At 39.1% G+C, this 17,923-nt stretch overlaps 1 protein-coding gene across 1 annotated transcript; it reads left to right on the top strand.

Moving 5' to 3' along the window:
- The first annotated feature begins 1,887 nt into the window (after positions 1–1,887).
- Positions 1,888–14,393, top strand: LOC115793583 ((E2-independent) E3 ubiquitin-conjugating enzyme FATS). Its single transcript, XM_030748630.1, has 6 exons — positions 1,888–2,182; positions 3,484–3,656; positions 7,801–7,981; positions 9,318–9,381; positions 9,922–10,021; positions 13,763–14,393. Exons 1-6 carry the CDS (start codon positions 1,888–1,890, stop codon positions 13,790–13,792), a joined length of 843 nt encoding a protein of 280 aa, XP_030604490.1. The 3' UTR covers positions 13,793–14,393.
- The last annotated feature ends 3,530 nt before the right edge of the window (positions 14,394–17,923 follow it).

The raw sequence follows: 17,923 nt of genomic DNA, 5'->3' as shown, positions 1-17,923 counted from the left end.
AAGACAGCTGGTTGTCAGTCGGTTTCCACAGCTGAGGTTTTCCAAACTTATTGAGAGTTAACATCAATAAACAGCTCTGGTTATACTTATCTGTCTACCCAAGGTTTTATGTAACCAAGGTTTTATGACCTAGACCTATGACCTAAACTGTGTTTGCAAATACTCGGTGGACTCACTACTGCACGGTGTGATCAGTCACTGTGTACTTCTGGGGTTTCTTACTTTAAGATGGAAATGGTTTTGCCTGAGGAAAAGACAATGAAATGAAAATAAAATCTTGATATTTTCCTCAGAATGCTTTATGAACAAAACGCATTTAAATTGATTGTTAAAAACGATTTGAGACCGCTGTCAGCTAAAGGCTAATATTCAGCAAAAAATAAACATGTTTATTTTATAACCAAATACTGATATATAACTATCACTTCATCTATAATTCTACGATGTTGGCTCTCAAAACTAATTAAATTATGTTTAAAGTTTTCTTTAATATTGGTTTACAATAACATTCAAGCAAGAGGAAAAGTCATTCATTAATCCAAATTATATTTGTGTAAACATCTCCTGATATTTAGCTCCTGAGGATGTGAGTCTACACAAGGGCTGTTTGAGGAAGATGTTACACTGTTTGCCCTTCAAACACAATCAGAAGGAAAAAATATTAACCAGTAAAGTATCCTTACAAAGGCAAAAGGAAACTGTCTTGTTTGATGTTTGATTTTTTTTTTTTTTTTTTTTTATGTGAAGTTTGAAATAGAAATAGGGAAGACACTGATCTTTATTTTCAGAGGACCAATTGGATTGTTCATTTTAAATGTCATGGATAATTTGTCCCCACATGCTGTCCATCAAGTTACACATTGTCATGGAAACAGCAACAGATAAAGAAATAAGGAGCACAGGAGAGCAGATGATAAGTCTGCCCTGTTACATTACAGCAGTTAATATCTTTGTATTTGCAGTCTGTCTTTGTTTCATTTCAACTACAGAACCTCTTAGTTTGCAGGGGAATCAACTGAACAGTTGGAGCACGACTCTGATACAAGGCATTTTTCTTTTCTTTGTCTTTTCATAGCCCTCAAATACGGATATCACCGCTTCACTGCACAGGAATGTCCTGTCACTGGGTGTGTGGTGGGGGTAAGAGGTAAGTGTGAGGAGAGTGTGTTTCTCAGAGCAAGAGCAGAGTCCACCTATTCTCCGGGTACAGATACTGGACCCTTCGGTGGAGTTTCCAACTTATTTAAGATTTCAGGTACCCCCAGATGTGGCTGTAAAGAGTCTACAGACATTTTCCTCCATCGTCACTGCAGCCCATGAGGTCCTGCCATCACTTTTAGTCTCCAAGGAATCCACTCCAACTCAACCTGTGAAGCAACTCCTCCAGAAGCACCAAAAACCTTTGGGAGGAGAGCCCAGTCAAAACTCACCATGAGAGACTCAGTTTCCCAACTGGACATGTGCAGACAGAATCCTACCTACCTGATGCCAAATGACTTCAGATGGGCCTACTCACCAGCTGATGGATTGGCAGTGAAAGATCCTGGAAAGAATAAAGTACAACTTGTACAGTGCAGAGTGAGCTATACAGAGGAGGACAGAAAGCGGGAAGTGATTGGTGGCTCAGTTAAGAGCCTGTTCTCCTCACAGCCTTCTTACCGGGCTTGTGTTTATTGCGAGGTGCCTATGAGGTGCACTAGATCCTTTGTGTTTTTGGACAAGTCACTTTGTATTTCCCTTGTGGAACTAGAGGGGGAAGGACCACGTAAACCAGCTTTGTATAAGTCTACTTTGTCAGTGCGCCTCAGTGCCTCATCCTGCCACAGATCCTCTAAAGATATCAAACCAGTCAAAAAAAATGAGGGTTATGTGAAATCCAAAGCAACCATGTTGGGCACCAACCAACGTAGCGGACGAGAGAGCGCTTCAGGTCACTGCAGAGACCCTGTATCAAAGCACAAGGGCCACAAGTTCGACCGAACACCACCCGCTCATGGTGTTAACAGCAAGAGTGATGATTCAGACACGAACTGCCTCAGCACTACTTTGGGATTATTGTCATTCAGAGGGCCAGGCCCCTCAAACACAAAGGCTGGCACACAGAAGGGGAATGCAGATGAGGCAGGCTTCTGTGCATGGAGAAATTTCAGGCACAGGCAACACACTTTCAATACTGGCTCAGGTATGAATTTCATCACTTTGATTCAGAATTCTAAAAATTTTAAATATCCATGCCAATTGATCTGTATATTCGTTTGAGTGGGTTATATATTCTAAAGCTACTGTAGATAAGATCACATTATTCTAGAGGTGTGAAAGTAATCTAAATGTGGTCTAAAAGGGTAGAAAGTCTCAATTTTTTTTCACTCTGCCTGTCACCGTTTGATTTATACTTCATGCATTGATAATAGACCCACACACACCTACCACACTTATCCTACTGTACATTCACATTGTTTAAATAAATCCCAGCTGGTACAAGCACACACTCAGCTCAGCTGTAGACTTTAATAAAGTGCAAACACTTTCTTTCATCCTCCTTTTACTTTTTACACTTCTGCATAAAAATCGCTGCTGTATATTTTACCAAAACAGAAAATCAGAAAATGGTAATTAAGATAGCAAACTGACCTTGAAAAAAATTAAGCTGTTCAGCAGCCCTGAGCTTTTCAGTGTCATACTACAAGATGGCCTATTGTTAAATACAATATTTGAAGAATAATGGGGAAAGAAGAAAAATGGGGAAGGAGTTACCCAGGATTTGTGCAAAGTTAGTAAAGTCAGCCTACCTACACTTCTAAAACTGACAAAATCAACTCAGTTGTTAGTAGCTAACCATGTAAACAGGAAACCAACAGACCTACAGCACTGGCAGATGAGGTCATAGCCAAATAATCATCTCCTAAGTATTCATTTTATATTATACACTTGATGTAAGCTGAAAGGTTCTTAATGGACGACATCATTTTCACTGGAGTTTATTGTGAAGCCCAAAGAGAAAACTACATCCTATAGAAATAGCTTGACTGGTGACATTACTTTGTAATAGTGCTCTACATACGTGCCATATGGTTATGGCAGGGTATTCAGTGGAGATATATATTCTACAAAAGCTACAGGAATGGGGTTACGGGGGCTGGATGGATGCACTGCCATCTTTTACATTATTCATCGGCCACACTCATGTTTCCTCTGGGTTTTTCTATCTCTGTGTGTGCGTGCACGCGTGTGTGTGCGCACACTCGTGTGTGTGTGTGTGTGTGTATCCCTTTGCAGATGATAAAAGTTTAGCTGGAGGTTAAGCATATTGTGAAATCTTTATTACAGAGACAGAAAGAAATTAACTGTAACAAACTGCAAACACCACTTTAAATTATTTTTGCTTGTGAAATGGAGAAAATCATCTTGCTCTTTGAAATCTATTTTGGTGTTGAGTGACAAGACTTGCCAAATTAAATTTCACTTCTGCCTGTGTCTCTCAAGTGAACTCAAGAACACGGAGCAACCAAGCAGCAAGTGAAGAGACCTGCAAAGGACAAAAAGATGACTGTTCCACAGAACCTGAAAGAGTTTCCACTTCGGATAAGACCTGTTATTATCATTCCCAACTGAAGGCCAGTTCTCTGGAAGGCACTCCCAAAACTCTCAGCCTCAAAGTATGAGTCACTTTTCTGTACCGTTTATTTTTATATATATATATATATATATATATATATATATATATATATATATATATATATATATATATATATATATATATATTGAGCTCCTGGAAAGTCTAAGGTGCGACCTAATGGACTGAAACTTAATGTCCCAGAGGTGTTCTATGGGATTTAGGTCAGGCAAGTGTGGGGGCCAGTCAGTGGTATCAATTCCTTCATCCTCCAGGAACTCATACATACTCTCCTCACATGAGGCCGGGCATTGTCGTGCACCAGGAGGAACCCAGGACCCACTGCACCAATGTAGGGTGCAATGTGGGGTGAACAATGGGTTCACAGATTTCATTCTGATACCTAGGGCAGTCAGGGTGCCATTACCTAGCCTGTAGAGGTCTATGCGTCCCTCCACGGATATGCCTCCCCAGACCATCACTGACCTACCACCAAAGTGGTCGTGCTGAACAATGTTATAGGCAGCATAACATTCTCCAGTGCTTCTCCAGACCATTTCATGTCTGTTACATGTGCTCAGGGTGAACCTACTCTCATCTGTGAACAGGGCACCAGTGGTGGACCTGTCAGTTCTGGTTCTATGGTAAATGCCAATCGGGCTCCACAGTGCAGTGAACACAGGGCCCACTAGAGGATGTCAGGCCCTCAGACCACCATCAGAGACATTTACACCAGTGGCCTGTTGGAGGTCATTTTGTAGGGCTCTGGCAGTGTTCATCCTTGCACATCCTGTTGTATTGATGTGCCATCCTGGAGGAGTTGGACTACCTGTGCAATGTCTGTAGGGTCCAGGTATCGCCTCGTGCTATCAGCAGTGACACTGACCTTAGCCAAATGCAAAACTAGGAAAAAAAAAAGATGAGGAAGGAAAAAAAAAATCTGTTTGGGCGGGGGGGGTATTAACAACCCTCTCTGCTACTTAACTGACCAGATCAATATACCAGAAGATTAATTGACTTGATGCTATACTCTGATTTAAAAAAGAATCAGGTTACCCCGAACGCTTCCTTAGGCTGCAACAGGCCTAGGCTGCTGGGCATTCCCATGATGCACTCTGTTTCTTCTTCATTCACCTCTTTTCACTCTCCATTTCTTAATATACCACCCTGCATTTAATCTTTCATTATTATTCATCTCTGACTCTATTCCACAGTGTGTCTTTTGTCCTGTCTCCTTTCCCTCACTCTCAACCGGTTGCGGCAGATGGCTGCCCCTCCCTGAGCCTGGTTTTGTTGGAGGTTTCTTATTGTAAAAAAGGGCATTTTTCCTTCCTACTGTCACAAAGTGCTTGCTCATAGTGGTCGTCTGATTGTTGGGGTTTTCTCTGTATTATTACAGGGTCTTTATCTTACAATATACCTAAAGTGCATTGAGTCGACTGTTGTTGTGACTTATAAATAAAAATTTAATAAATAAAATAAAAATTTAATAAATAAAATTTAATTTAACCGAATTTTTTTGAGCAATATGTGTAGTTCTCATAATATATTCCTGCTCCACATCTCTTTCACCTATGCATTAGTACTCCTAAAAATTGTAAAAGGATTTTCCCTTCAAACCAATCTTGTGCTTGCAAAGTGAGAAACTGTATATAAAGCTACAATACAAAAATAAATACCCAAAATTGGGATGCTGTCTAAAATATGCACAAAAACATAATGCAGTGACTTGCAAATGATTTAAATTACATTACTGAAAATGGTAAAAAAAAAAAAAAAAAGACTATGAAATTGTGAAACTGAGATTGGTTTGAAATATTTGCTCATTCCTACTTGTACTTGATAAAGGATTTCAGCTGCTCATCAGCCCCAAATTCCAAAATGATATTCTGTTATAACACATGCATCATGCCCATCACAATATAGTAACAATTTTATTCTCAACAATTTGACTTTATTCTTGAAATTGAAACTTTGTTTTTGCCGTTTCGATTTTGCAGAATCATGGAAAACTACTTTTTAGATCGAATCATGTTTCAGCAGAACTTGCATATACGTATGTTTTTGATTCCAAGTTTTTAAAAACTTGGAATCAATTCTAAAATGAGCACAAAAGTCATAAAAAACACATAATTATTCTTACTGGAACTATTTAAGGCTCTACTTCAGCTGTAAAGATATTATTAAATGCAATTTCAAGGAAAGAAAAAAAAAAGATTTGAGCTCCCAGTGGCAAATTGACTTCCAAATTTCTTCTCTTTTCACTGTGTTTAATCCATCAAAGAAAAAAAAATTGAAGGCGAGCAAAGCAACCGTGGATGGAAATTCAACAAAAAAAAAAAAATTATTCTACAAAGCACAGAATCAAGACCAACAAGTCAAAGGTTGTTTTGGAGTAAAGAAAATACCACAAAAAGCAGTTTGGTATTGTCACACTACAACCACATAAAACTGAAGAGTGCTGTGTACGTGCCATGTGGAACCTTTAAAACCTTCAACCTTGTAGATTGTTCAGTTAAGGTTTCCCGCACAGAGAGCATTAATTTGTTTTCCTGTTGAAATAAACATCTGCACAACAGCAGCAGCAGCATCTCAAGGGGTGATTGAAGAGCTTGTTTACTTTGGCTGGTTTTTGTCATTGTTATATTTTAGTTCAAAAGTGGACTCAATTGCAGATTCAGAACATCTACCTGTGAAATTGAAACACAGAAACCTTCTCAAAGAAAACAGGAGGCAAAACAGACACACCAACAAAAAAGAGGGCAGGGCTATTTATACACAGAGGACAGACCAGGAATGAGAAACCAAATATCAATGCATAAGTGGAAACTATTTATCAGAATAAAACAGGAAATGAATAAAAAATGGAAACTAGGACATTACATGAATAAACTAACTTGGGGGGACTGTAGTAAAATAAGACAGCGGAAGGAACAGTTAGGTAAACACTAAGGGAACTACACTCATGAAAAATAACACACTCATCTGAGAAACTGAAGCTGACCAAGGATTCACAACCCAATACTGAAACAGTAAGTCAACTTAACTGGCATTCAAACTTCATGAACACAAAGATACTCAACTCAAACTCAATATAACAGAATAATATTAAAAAAGAAAACAGCAATCCAATACTTCCATATAGACAAGAGCTCACATTTTACAATAAAATTAAAACTCGGCATACCAGGATAACAATGACAACATTAACCCAGACAAGATCGCAAAACAGAAAAATCATGAAGCAAAAACAGAAATCAAAGATTCAACCACATCACAAGCAATCAAGCTCACTTTTAGAATACTAAAGGAACAAAACCAGGAATCAAGAGTTTCAAAATTTCAAACACTATATAAAACCCAAACTCAAATATATTCACTAAGAATCCTAAACTTAAAGAGACTTTGGAAGTGGGAATGTCATGGTCCTCGGTTATGATCCTTATTTCCTTTTTTTATGTTTAGTTAATGTATTCTGTTCTTGCCCCCCCCCCCCCCCCCCCCCCCCCCATGTTGAATGCGAATCTTCTTTATCTTAGTTTTTGTGTTTTGTTTACTTCCTGTTTTACTTTGAAGGTTTGTTTACTTTCACTCCTTGCATCAATTTTACTTTCTCCTTTGTAATTATCCAGTTTGTCATTCAGATTGTGCTTCTTCATTATTTGCTCAGCTTGGACTTATTTTGGACTTCTATTTTTGGCTGAAATTAAGGCCCAGTCATTTTGCCTCTAGCTTTGTGGATTAGGATCCAGACCTCTACACTCCACATATTCTGACACATAAGTTTCATCAAGTTGAGAAGGGAATTTTATTTCTTTTTTCTTTTTGCTATTTAAAAAGGTTTTTGTAGTTTTATCTCATTGCTGTGATGGGTAAAGATCCAATGAGGTTTGTGAAGCTCCCTCCCCCCCATGAGCAAAGCTTCTCTACCTTTATCTCCACTAAAGCTAAGCATAATATTTCCATGTTGCCTACACCTCCTAGCTATTACAAGGATGTGAAGAGGATTTTCCAAGGTTAAGAAAAAGATTATGGATGTTTTCAGAATAGATTTCAACCCAGTGAAGATTTTCTTTCTCTTTCCACAGGATTAGTGTATATGAGTTGTACTCTATTCTTCCCACAAACAAGCAGCTTACTGTGCTGTATATATCCCCCACCCCCACCCCACCACCACCCAACCCCAGGAGGCTTTGGAGCTCTTCAGGCCAGACTTCATCAGCCGGTCTCAGGGTCGGCTGAGGAGGTTGGAGCAGAGGGCTAGGATAAGGAAAGCACTGCAGGACTTCAATCCAGACCTGATGCAAGGCCCTGGGGGAACTCAAGTCAAGCAAAAGAGGAACTGCACCACACCAGATCCACTTAGTGGTAAGTACAGCTATAACCCAGGTTGAAACCTGGAGCAGAAGTAAGCCACTTAGTATATATATATAATATCACCCACATAATCAGTGGCCAACCAATCTGAATGATTTGATGCTGCTGTCAGATGGCAGCAGCATACCAGGAGCTGTAAGTCATGTGATGAAAGATCCTGGTGGTTGTGGAAGTAGAAGTGAGGCACCAGCTCTTGTGACAGCAGCAGGCAATTCACAGTGTAGCTTCTGTGGATCAGATAGGATTCAGTCTAAAGTAGGCCCTCATCTTCTATATTGATCTTTTACCATGTATCCCGCCTCTTCTGTCACTTCTACAGAGACAGAAACATTTGTCAAATCCATGAACCACTGGGATGAAGGCTTCTCAAATCAGTGTAGTTTTCTGGAGACACCCCACACACAAAGAGTGAGAAATAATTAAATAAGAAACTTGTGGTCATAAGATATTGAATTTTGCTGGCATTTTGAGGAACTGTGAATTGTTTCTCCAGTAATTCTTTTTAACCTATCTAAACTGCAGTGGTCTGAAAAAAAAAAAGGGAAACTTTTACATTTTATTCCCTTTAAAGTGTAGTGGCATTTATCCAACTTTGCTCTCTGCTGGCCGTTATCTAGTACTGCAAATCAGTTAAACCATCATTTTATCATTTTCATTTCAGTCTGCGTGCAGGGAATAGATGAGATTTAAAAAAAGATAAACATAGACCATAATAATCGTTTATGTTTGAATATCAGAATTTCGTGAATGCATCCTAATTTTAAAAGCATCAACACATCAAAAATGTGTTCACATAATTATCATGGGGAGGGGGGGCTTTTTTTAGCTGGATAACAGCTTGTTTTTTTCTGAAGCTGGAAGGAATGCATTTTCAGATCTTCTCTGGGCTCCAGTTTTGTTGTGGAAGGTCATGGAGGGGTCGTTAAATTAGGAACCATGAATAGCTCACAGTCATCTCTGACTGAAGTTTGGATTCTTATTATAAACAGAGTTAGTAGGACTAGATATGCCCATACTTGGCATGTGTGTGGGTTTGATATCTGTCCATGTGTGTGTGTGTGTGTTTGTGAGTGCTTGTGTTAATACTGAGGTGTGTGTGTGTGTGTGTGGGTAACTGTCTGAAACAGAGAGATCACACACACAGCCCCTCAGTGTTCATTTACATATGCGAGATTCATTTACATTTTAATTCTTATTTGTTATTCCTGTGTGTGTGTGTGTGTGTGTGTGTGTGTGTGTGTGTGTGTGTGTGTGTGTGTGTGTGTGTGTGTGTGTGTGTGTGTGTGTGTGTGCATCTCATTTTTGTGCGTGTCTGTGTGTGTCCTAGATAACCTTTTCAAGCCTAGAGAGAGGTCCATATCGAGTAGAGAGATGCAGCTGAGGTCCAGACGGTGAGTTCTCTAGATCAAACCCAAGTCAGACATTGTCACTCTTCCTCTCATTGCTCTTTGTTGTTGTTATTTTTTTTTTTTAATTCAGCACAATCCATCAACCTTGTTTGTCATATCTGGAATGCACACAATGCACATTCACACATACACATACTGTATGGATACAATAGATCTTTGACGCCCAAATGTCTTGGCAGGAGATATGAGCTTTCCTCTGTATACCTTATCTGTTTTTTTTTCTTCCCTTATCTGGAAAGGCACACCTGATCAGATGATGGCTGCCCATTGTAATTTTTTTTTTTCAAAAGCAGCATTATCTGACTCGGAGGATCTCTTGACAAATTGGCTATAGTTGTGGGAATGAAAAAGGAGTCTGAGCGAGACCTGTTTATCAGTGGATCCAGGTTTTTCACTGGCTGTGGTCTCACTAGATAAAACCTTGTCTCTACTATGCCAGTCTGCTGGCATGGCTCAGCCACCCTCAAACTTCTGATACTATATTCCCCCGCTGTGTATGAATATGCCTTTTTCTCTCTGTAGGATTTACAACATGCTGCCAGAGGTTACAAAGAGGAAGGAGGAGGAAAAAAAGAGGGCTGTATCTCAAACCAACAGACTGCGGGCCGAGGTCTTTAAAAAGGTAGAGTTTGGATGATTTTGGTATAAAAATCAGTCCAGAACATCGATTATTGTAGATGAAAACTGTCGACATAAATTCATAAATGCTCCTGAAGTACAAAAGAGAACACAAGAAAAACTGATCCAAAGGATGGCACAGTGGTTCACAGGTTAGCACTATCACCTCACAGCAAGAACCTTTTGCGTTGTAACCTGCTGGTAAAGTTTTTGTCCTGATTTTGGATTTTCTCACTTGCCCCACAGTTGAGAGACATTTGTGTGGAATTAATTGGTGATTCTAAATTGGCCGTGGATGTGAGAAACTCTCTGTGTTAGCCCTCGGATGGACTGGCAACCTATCCAGACTGTACCCTGCCTCTAGCTCAACGCCAGCTGGGATAGGCTCCAGCCCCGCTCGCTGGTTGGATAAGTGGTAGGAAGATGGCTGTGAGTTGTACCCAGAGAAATCCAAAAGATGTAAATTTTTAAGTTCACATCTTGTGCTGTTAAACATTACACAAGGGTGTTGATGTCAAATTTGAATACTTTTTACAAAGCATTTGCCAGCCAAGTGCTTTTTTTTTACCTTTATTTACATAAAAACTATAGTAATATCAAACTATGTTGAACACAGTCGTCTTATAATTGCAAGTCAGGATAACAAATGCACAAATGTTCAAAGGAATATCAGCACTGAATATTTGATGGCAATTTAGGTATATTATCAGTACAGTACTGCACAAAAATCTTGTGCTGGCCCTCATTTCTTTATATGTTGCTAGAAAATGGGAAATTGATGCAACACAGTCTGAACTCTCTTCACAGCTTTCTTGTCGTTTCTTTAAGAAGTCTTCCGCAATAGTTCTCCAGGCTTCTTGAAGGACATTCAAATCTCTTCTTTGGATCTTGGCTGCCTTTAGTTCCACTCTCCGTCAATATGATGATATAATCCCACACTGCTTTAATAATAATGGTATTGCATGGTGGATCAAAATCTGGTGGTACTTTTCTGGGTTCATAATTAAATTTAATTTTGGCAAGATCCCCACCACAACTGGCTGAAATGCAGCCCCAAACGTTGACAGAGTCTCTGCCATGTTTTACAGATTGTTGTAGATGCTTATTGTTGTAGCTCACTCCTCACCTCCTCTGTACATACTGACAAGTGGAAACAAAATTTCACATTTGGTCAACCCCTATATAAGACCAGCTGCCACTGGTTTTCAGTCCAGTTCTTGTGTAATCTGGCAAACCTCAGCCTTTACTCCCTGTTTCCCTTCCTTAAGAATGGCTTCCTAACAGCCACCCTTGTAATGTTCTTGTTTATACATAACAAAACATCAAATACTAGTTTCAGTACAGTGCTGCTCAAAAATCTTGTTATAGCTTCAGAAAGCTGTTTATTCTTATGCTCCCACGGGATCTCTCATAGGTACCGCCCACTTTCTGTAGCATTTTCTCTGTATGTGTGGTCTACTGATGTTATACTGCCATCTATGGGTGACACCTTTGTTAGCACTTATCATTACAACCCTTCCATTAAGACCATTTCTGATGAGTAGATGGTTCAATTGAGGGGCCAGATGCATCTCTCAGGTCCCGTGTAAGGTCTCTGCTGGATTTTTTTCCTGGATTAGTACCATGCAGAGACATGTCAAATTTTAAGCTAATAGCTCTTTGGAAATCACCTTGTTGGTGCAAAAATACAATTTTATGCCTGTCAGACTGTGTTATCTTTGGCATTTTTCAGCCAAAGAAATGAGAGCAAATTATTTGTTTTGTGACTAGCTGCTAGTAACAGAGTGCCTAAAAATACAGTTTAAAATTGGGTCTTTAGTAGGTTGTCTCTGGTACATGTATGTGTAGACAAAACACTGTTCACCCCTTGAGTTAGGTGCCTTTTTGAACAATTCATAGGTAAGTGTTAAGCTGCTGGACTGAAAATGAGTAAAAAGGCAGCTAGTGTCCGCAGAAAAACTTTGAAAGACCTTCAGAAAGTCTGGAGGACTTTAGGTCAAGACCACTCTTCAAAATTACAAGAAAGTCTGGCTCTCTTGAAGCAAAATATAAAGAATTAAGGGGTGGCTCAAGACATTTGCACCTTTTTGCATAGTATTATATATACTCCAGTAATACGCAAATATTTTAATTATTTTTGAGTGGATTTATTAATGAAAATATAAGCACAAATTTAGAGAGACCAGTCATTCTTTAACATGTTAACATGTATGAGAAGCTAAACACAAATTAAGTTCTATAAAAAAAACAAACAAAATTATAATATATATTTAGATATTTTCAATTTATTGCAGTTAAATTCTGATGACATACTCGTAATGATCAATGAATAAAGTGTCTGCATCCAAAAGGATAAAAATTGAACACAGTTTATCCTTGTCCAGCAGAGGTCACTGCTCAACTGCTAATATCTCGGTCATTTCTCACACTGGAGCATGGCCAAAAATAAATTCAACATTAAGGTCTATCTAAACATAAATCCTCATATTTGTTTGAAATCTGTGATTTGTGGTGTGTTCAAAATCAGAAGGCATTAAAGAACCTCCTTATCAGCCATGCCAGAACAAAATCATTACTGCATTACAAGCTAAGCCTGTTTCACCCTTTACACAACCGTGTCGCTTTGGCTTTCACTGCTACAGAAATGTAGCACTACAAAAGCTTATATCCATTAGGCAATGCTGGCATGATGCAGCTCAGTTGAAGGATATGGAAGCATCCACATCCTTCAACTGTTAGTGGTCTGTGGCAAATGAGTGATATATTTAGGACATGCAGTGTCAGAAAGATCCATTCAGCTTCCCTTATGATCGAGCCTTCACTCTCTCACATAACCAGAACAATGAATTGACTGTCAGTCAGGTGAGATGTGAAAAATGTGAAGAGATGTCTCCAGTGTCTTACAGATAATTACACAATTATGGCAGACTCAGTGTGTGTGTGTGTGCATGTGTGCAAACGAGAGACAGAGCGAGAGACAGTGTGTGCATGTGTTTTTCCATGATCTTATTCAATATGATCTAAAATTGAAAGGCTTATTTCTCTTTTGCCACTGTGTAGGCACACTGGGAACTGTTTTGCCTCAGGCCTCCCTTTCATTTTTAAGAAAACAGTGAATCTACAGTAAATCACAGTCGTGTGGTTTACTGACACAGCCAGCAACTGTAGAAGAAAAGTGTGATGTCAAATCACTCTGTAAAAGAATATTTTATTTCCTAGTGAAATGGAGCAGTTGTGATGCCAGTGTGACCTTGCCACCTCTCAAATGAAACCATTAGCTGGGCCCAACCACAGAGACTGAGAGAAAAGGAGTGTGTTCCTCCCCTAACAAACACCGTGTGCTTTAGAGGTCTCATTTCATCAGAAATTCTATAACCCACACACATACGCACACGCAGGGGGGAGCCCAGCTAAGACTCACAGCAGGGTCTAATAGCACAGTGTAGAGGGTGGGTGGTTGTGAATGCTGGCTGAAATTTCATTTCAGCTGTTGTGCAGTGCTGTAAGAGGAGCATGATTGCATAGTGTATGGTCAGAAAGCAAGCTATAATTATTTCCCCTACCTGAGCTTAGCCTTCTCAGGGGCGAAGCTGATGGAATTGAAAGCCAGTTTGGCAGCTGGAGTCTTACCTGAGTGATGTTGAGCTGTTCTTAAAAGAGAAGGGAGGTCTAAGAGTAGACAGATATGTTTTTGATCTGTTTCTCGGGAGATAACGTAGCATTGTTGTTTTTTCTTGTCTTGCAGAGAATTCTGGATCAGGTCCTGCAAAGATAAATCACATGCTTAAAAGCGAATGAGGATACTTCACTGACCACTCTGACTCTTCACATTTAACTCTTTACAATAACAATTACTGTATAATTCATTCATTTAATCTCTTATCCAAGTCATTACCATGCGAGGGCATACACGCATTTGATAACATTCTATTAATGTTGCATTTGTAACCAGAAAAAAAAATAAGGAAAAGCTTTTGCAGATATTGTCACCAATCTTTTATAAGTTGAGGGTAATTTATTTTGGCTGTTATCTGTTATCTATATGATTCAATTTGACACATAATAGAGATGTGGATTTTGCACCCATTTGTCAGATATGACTAAATAAGCAATTTTGTAAACGTAGTCTGCAGGTGAAAATTGTATGGTGCAAAAGCTGTGTGATATTAATTGTTGTGCGCTGACAATGACAAAGCCCAAATAACCCACCCACCACCAACATGCTCATTACTGAGAAATGCGATGAGTTTGACAGTTGGCAATCCTGCTTTTGCTCTTCAAATAAACACGCAGCAATCAAACATAATATATATAATCATATGAATTAAGCAATTTCTTTCCTGGTGATTTTGTTCATTATTTTAGAAATAATATCATTTTCCTCAAATGTAGTTCAAGTGCTGCAAAATAAAATATCCCAGGGACATTCTGCGTTAAAGTCATTTTACAGGAAGTCAAGCCTTGGTGCTTTAAGCAGAAAACCTTGGCTGTCATTGTTACAGTACGGTAGGTGTTCATAAAGCAGGAGAGGGAGGCTATGTTTCGTCATTGACTTCACGTGTGCCTCAAGGCCTCTGGAACCTCCCATCCGGAACAGTGGAATTTCAAGCTAATCGAACTCAGGAGACTCGCAGCACCCGTGAAAGAGGCCTTTGTCACACAGCTCCAAACCAGAGATGACATTGTAATAAGAGAGGAGACTCCTGAGCATAGCCCGGGACCGCAGACCACATATACCCTGTAAAGGTGACTGACAATTGTGTGGCATTCAAACAGAGCCTGCTGGGATGGGGAGAGTAGAGGGGAAGGACGTGTGCTGCAGGAAAAACACACTATATTCAAAGAGCATGCAGTTTGGTGAGTCAGTTGCTTTGGAGTAAATGCAAAATGTTATGTTAAATGTTTAATAAAGGTTAATTCTGCTTACTCCTGTATTTCATTCTCCTCCAGGATGGAAGTGATTAATTATGGCCCTTAGGTTCAGTAAACAGTATCAATACCTACTGACTTTACTTGTGCCTGTGCTGCCAGGCCAGCAAGGCCATTTTGAAAGAATAATGTGCACAGGAGAACTGTCGTCCTGCCATGTAGACTGGTTCCAGTTGATGAGCACAGACTGACAGGCAGCCGTATAAGAGGAGACGAGTGCTTGTCAGTCAGCCCCCTTCTCTCTGAGGCATCATGTGTCTGTGTGTCACAGTGCTATCTCCACATAATGTGTACTATGTGCTATGAGGCCCCTCAACTGCCTTCCCAATGGCTTTGACTGATTCAACTGCCCTGAGGGGTAAGACTGATATGGCAGGCTTAGAAAGGAGAGCACCAGTTGAGCTTTCAGTGCTAACTGTGTATGTCCACGCAAAGCCAGTCATTACAAGTGTTTAGTCATTAGGCATATCCCTGATAGGCTTGTTGCCTCAACATCTAGCTTCAATGACATCTCTTTCAAGCAGCAGCTGCTTTTTATATTTACATTTCATTCAAAAAGACAAAACTATCATTTATCTCGATATGTATGAAAAATTGTTAAACAGGATTTAGTAAAACTCTTCAGAGAGAAAATTTAAATCTACAGACAGAGTACCTGACAGATTTTTAAAGACTTATAACACAAACATAACTCCAGTAAGCTCAGGCAAAGCAATGCAATTTTTCTTTTCTCCCTTGCTCTCAATTTTTTATTTTATTTTTTTCCAGTTTGTAACCTCAATGGAAATGTGAAGTGCAATGACGCCTGCGCAGAGACATCTGTGACTTTTTCGCCTGCAGCACACTCACTAAAAAAGATTAGGCTGAACCACACCAGGTAGCCTGTGCAGAACGCAGATGGCGCCTAAGTTATGGCAGTTTGTGTGTCCGGACAAAGAGATGAAGAGAAACAGGAAAAGGAGATGAAAAAAGAGGTGACTCATATAGATTGTTCAGAGAAATTAAATGATGTCAGTTCAGTCAAGGTCTTACATTTACCCTCAGTCATTACAATTGCCAGTTGTGCAGATAAGCAGGCCTATCATTTAATGCCACATTATTTCAAATGTTAATTTAAAGAAAAAAAAAAACTTGCAGGGGCTTCTCAGGACACAACAGGTTAAAGGCTTAGCATTTTAAAAATGTCAGCTCGTAATCCTATGAGTCTACATGCATAGACTTTATTCTACACAACTCATCACAGCATTTCTCACAATCATTTCCAACAAATTACATCCCAAGCGATGCTGTGGTAAAACTAGCAAACCCCTTGGGCCCTGCCCTTTTCAAAGCTGATTTTTGTATCTCACTTGTATGTATTTCAGGGGCTGCATCCATCACATCCTTGAGAAAGTCAGTTAGAGAAAAATCAGTCATATTAATTCACCCTGGACCCACTAGATCAAAGAGAACATTTCTCTGTGTTTCAAGCATGTGTAGGAGGACTAAGACTAAATAAGCAAGATCAATATTTGTTGTGTTTATGGAATTAATTGGTTTACAGTTTGTCTACAATTATTTGTCGCTGACAAATTAAGACATTTCTAAATCTGAAGCCTTAGCCGCGTATACACTTCGCTACAGAAGTGGTTGGAGAAAAGCCACATTTGTGTATCCCTTTAACATGCTCTAAGATATACGGAAAATCAAATACACTGACCTGGTTTTTATGCTGCCTGTTAAGTTCTGAGAAGCCAACAAAAGAGAGCTTGAAGATTAATAAGAAGAAGATATGCACAGTAGGTTACATTATTTTCTCTGTAAAATCTTTTCTTTGCAGCCTAGGCACATCTCTTCTAAGAAGCAGACTGTTCAAGACTGTCTGGTTTCTTAAGACTTGCAAACTGACTAATTCATTTCGAGATTTTATGTAAACAAATGTATCATATAGTCTCATATAGTCGATTTTATTTCTTCCTCTTCTTCTTTTGCTACTTCAATAATAGTTTTTCCTGCACACCCTATTTTGTGGTTGTGAAGCTGACCTAATGTCAATAAAGTTTTTTTTTTTTTTAAAGCTTTAAGTTGACATGCAGCTAACTAACTATCCCAAGAATAAAAAATAATAATAAAGAAAGAAAAACTACAAGCTAAACAGCATCCCATCTGTAGAATTCAAGTGAAAAATCTAAATATTCATTCATTCTCAATTATCAATTCGCACTTTAGCTCATAGTCGGTGTATTTTTGCTTGTTTTCATTCTAGCTTTCACTTCTTTCCACTTTTCTTTGAATAATCAGTAAGTCGAAAACTGATGCGATACTGCTGGTAAATATATTTGCTGATACGGACCAATCGCAGTCAACATGGCTGATACTGGTAAATACCAATGTTCGGCTGATCTATGATTCATTCCTTTTTTTTTAATTAACAAACTGATAACAGATACATTGATCAGGTTCATCTCCATTTGTGATGGGTTTATTTTCCTTAATGTAAATGACTTGGTTATGTTTGAAAAACTACAAAACCACTTGAGGTTGTTCTGAGCGTATATCTTAATAATAATAATCATCGACTGTGCTAGCGTAATTAAATTAATATATATTTTAAAAATCCCCAGGTTTCCCAAGTGGTTATTGCAGCATACGAAAACACAAATTTTGTCGCTGAATGTACAGAATATCTATAACGTCCATAATTTCTATTGTTAATGATTGAGCCTGGGGTGAAAGGCGTGTGAACTCTTTTGGGTCTCTACAGTGAAAAGTTTGAGAATCACTGGTTTAATGGTTTGGATTGACTCGCTTGTAGGTAAAGGGAAACAAAGAATGACAGCAGTCTTAAACGCATATGGGCTTTAGGACCCAGAGGTTTTCTGAAGCGCACATGGCAAACTGTGGCTGCTCTGGGTCTAGAGGGGATGGCAAGTCCGCTTCACTATACTCTCCAACAGTCTGCTCTCATTCTGTCTGTTCTGTCGCTTTCTAACACCCT

Source organism: Archocentrus centrarchus, chromosome 15 (assembly GCF_007364275.1).
Source record: "Archocentrus centrarchus isolate MPI-CPG fArcCen1 chromosome 15, fArcCen1, whole genome shotgun sequence".
Classification (NCBI taxonomy): Eukaryota; Metazoa; Chordata; class Actinopteri; order Cichliformes; family Cichlidae; genus Archocentrus; species Archocentrus centrarchus.
This window is presented reverse-complemented; position numbering and strand designations above follow the sequence as displayed.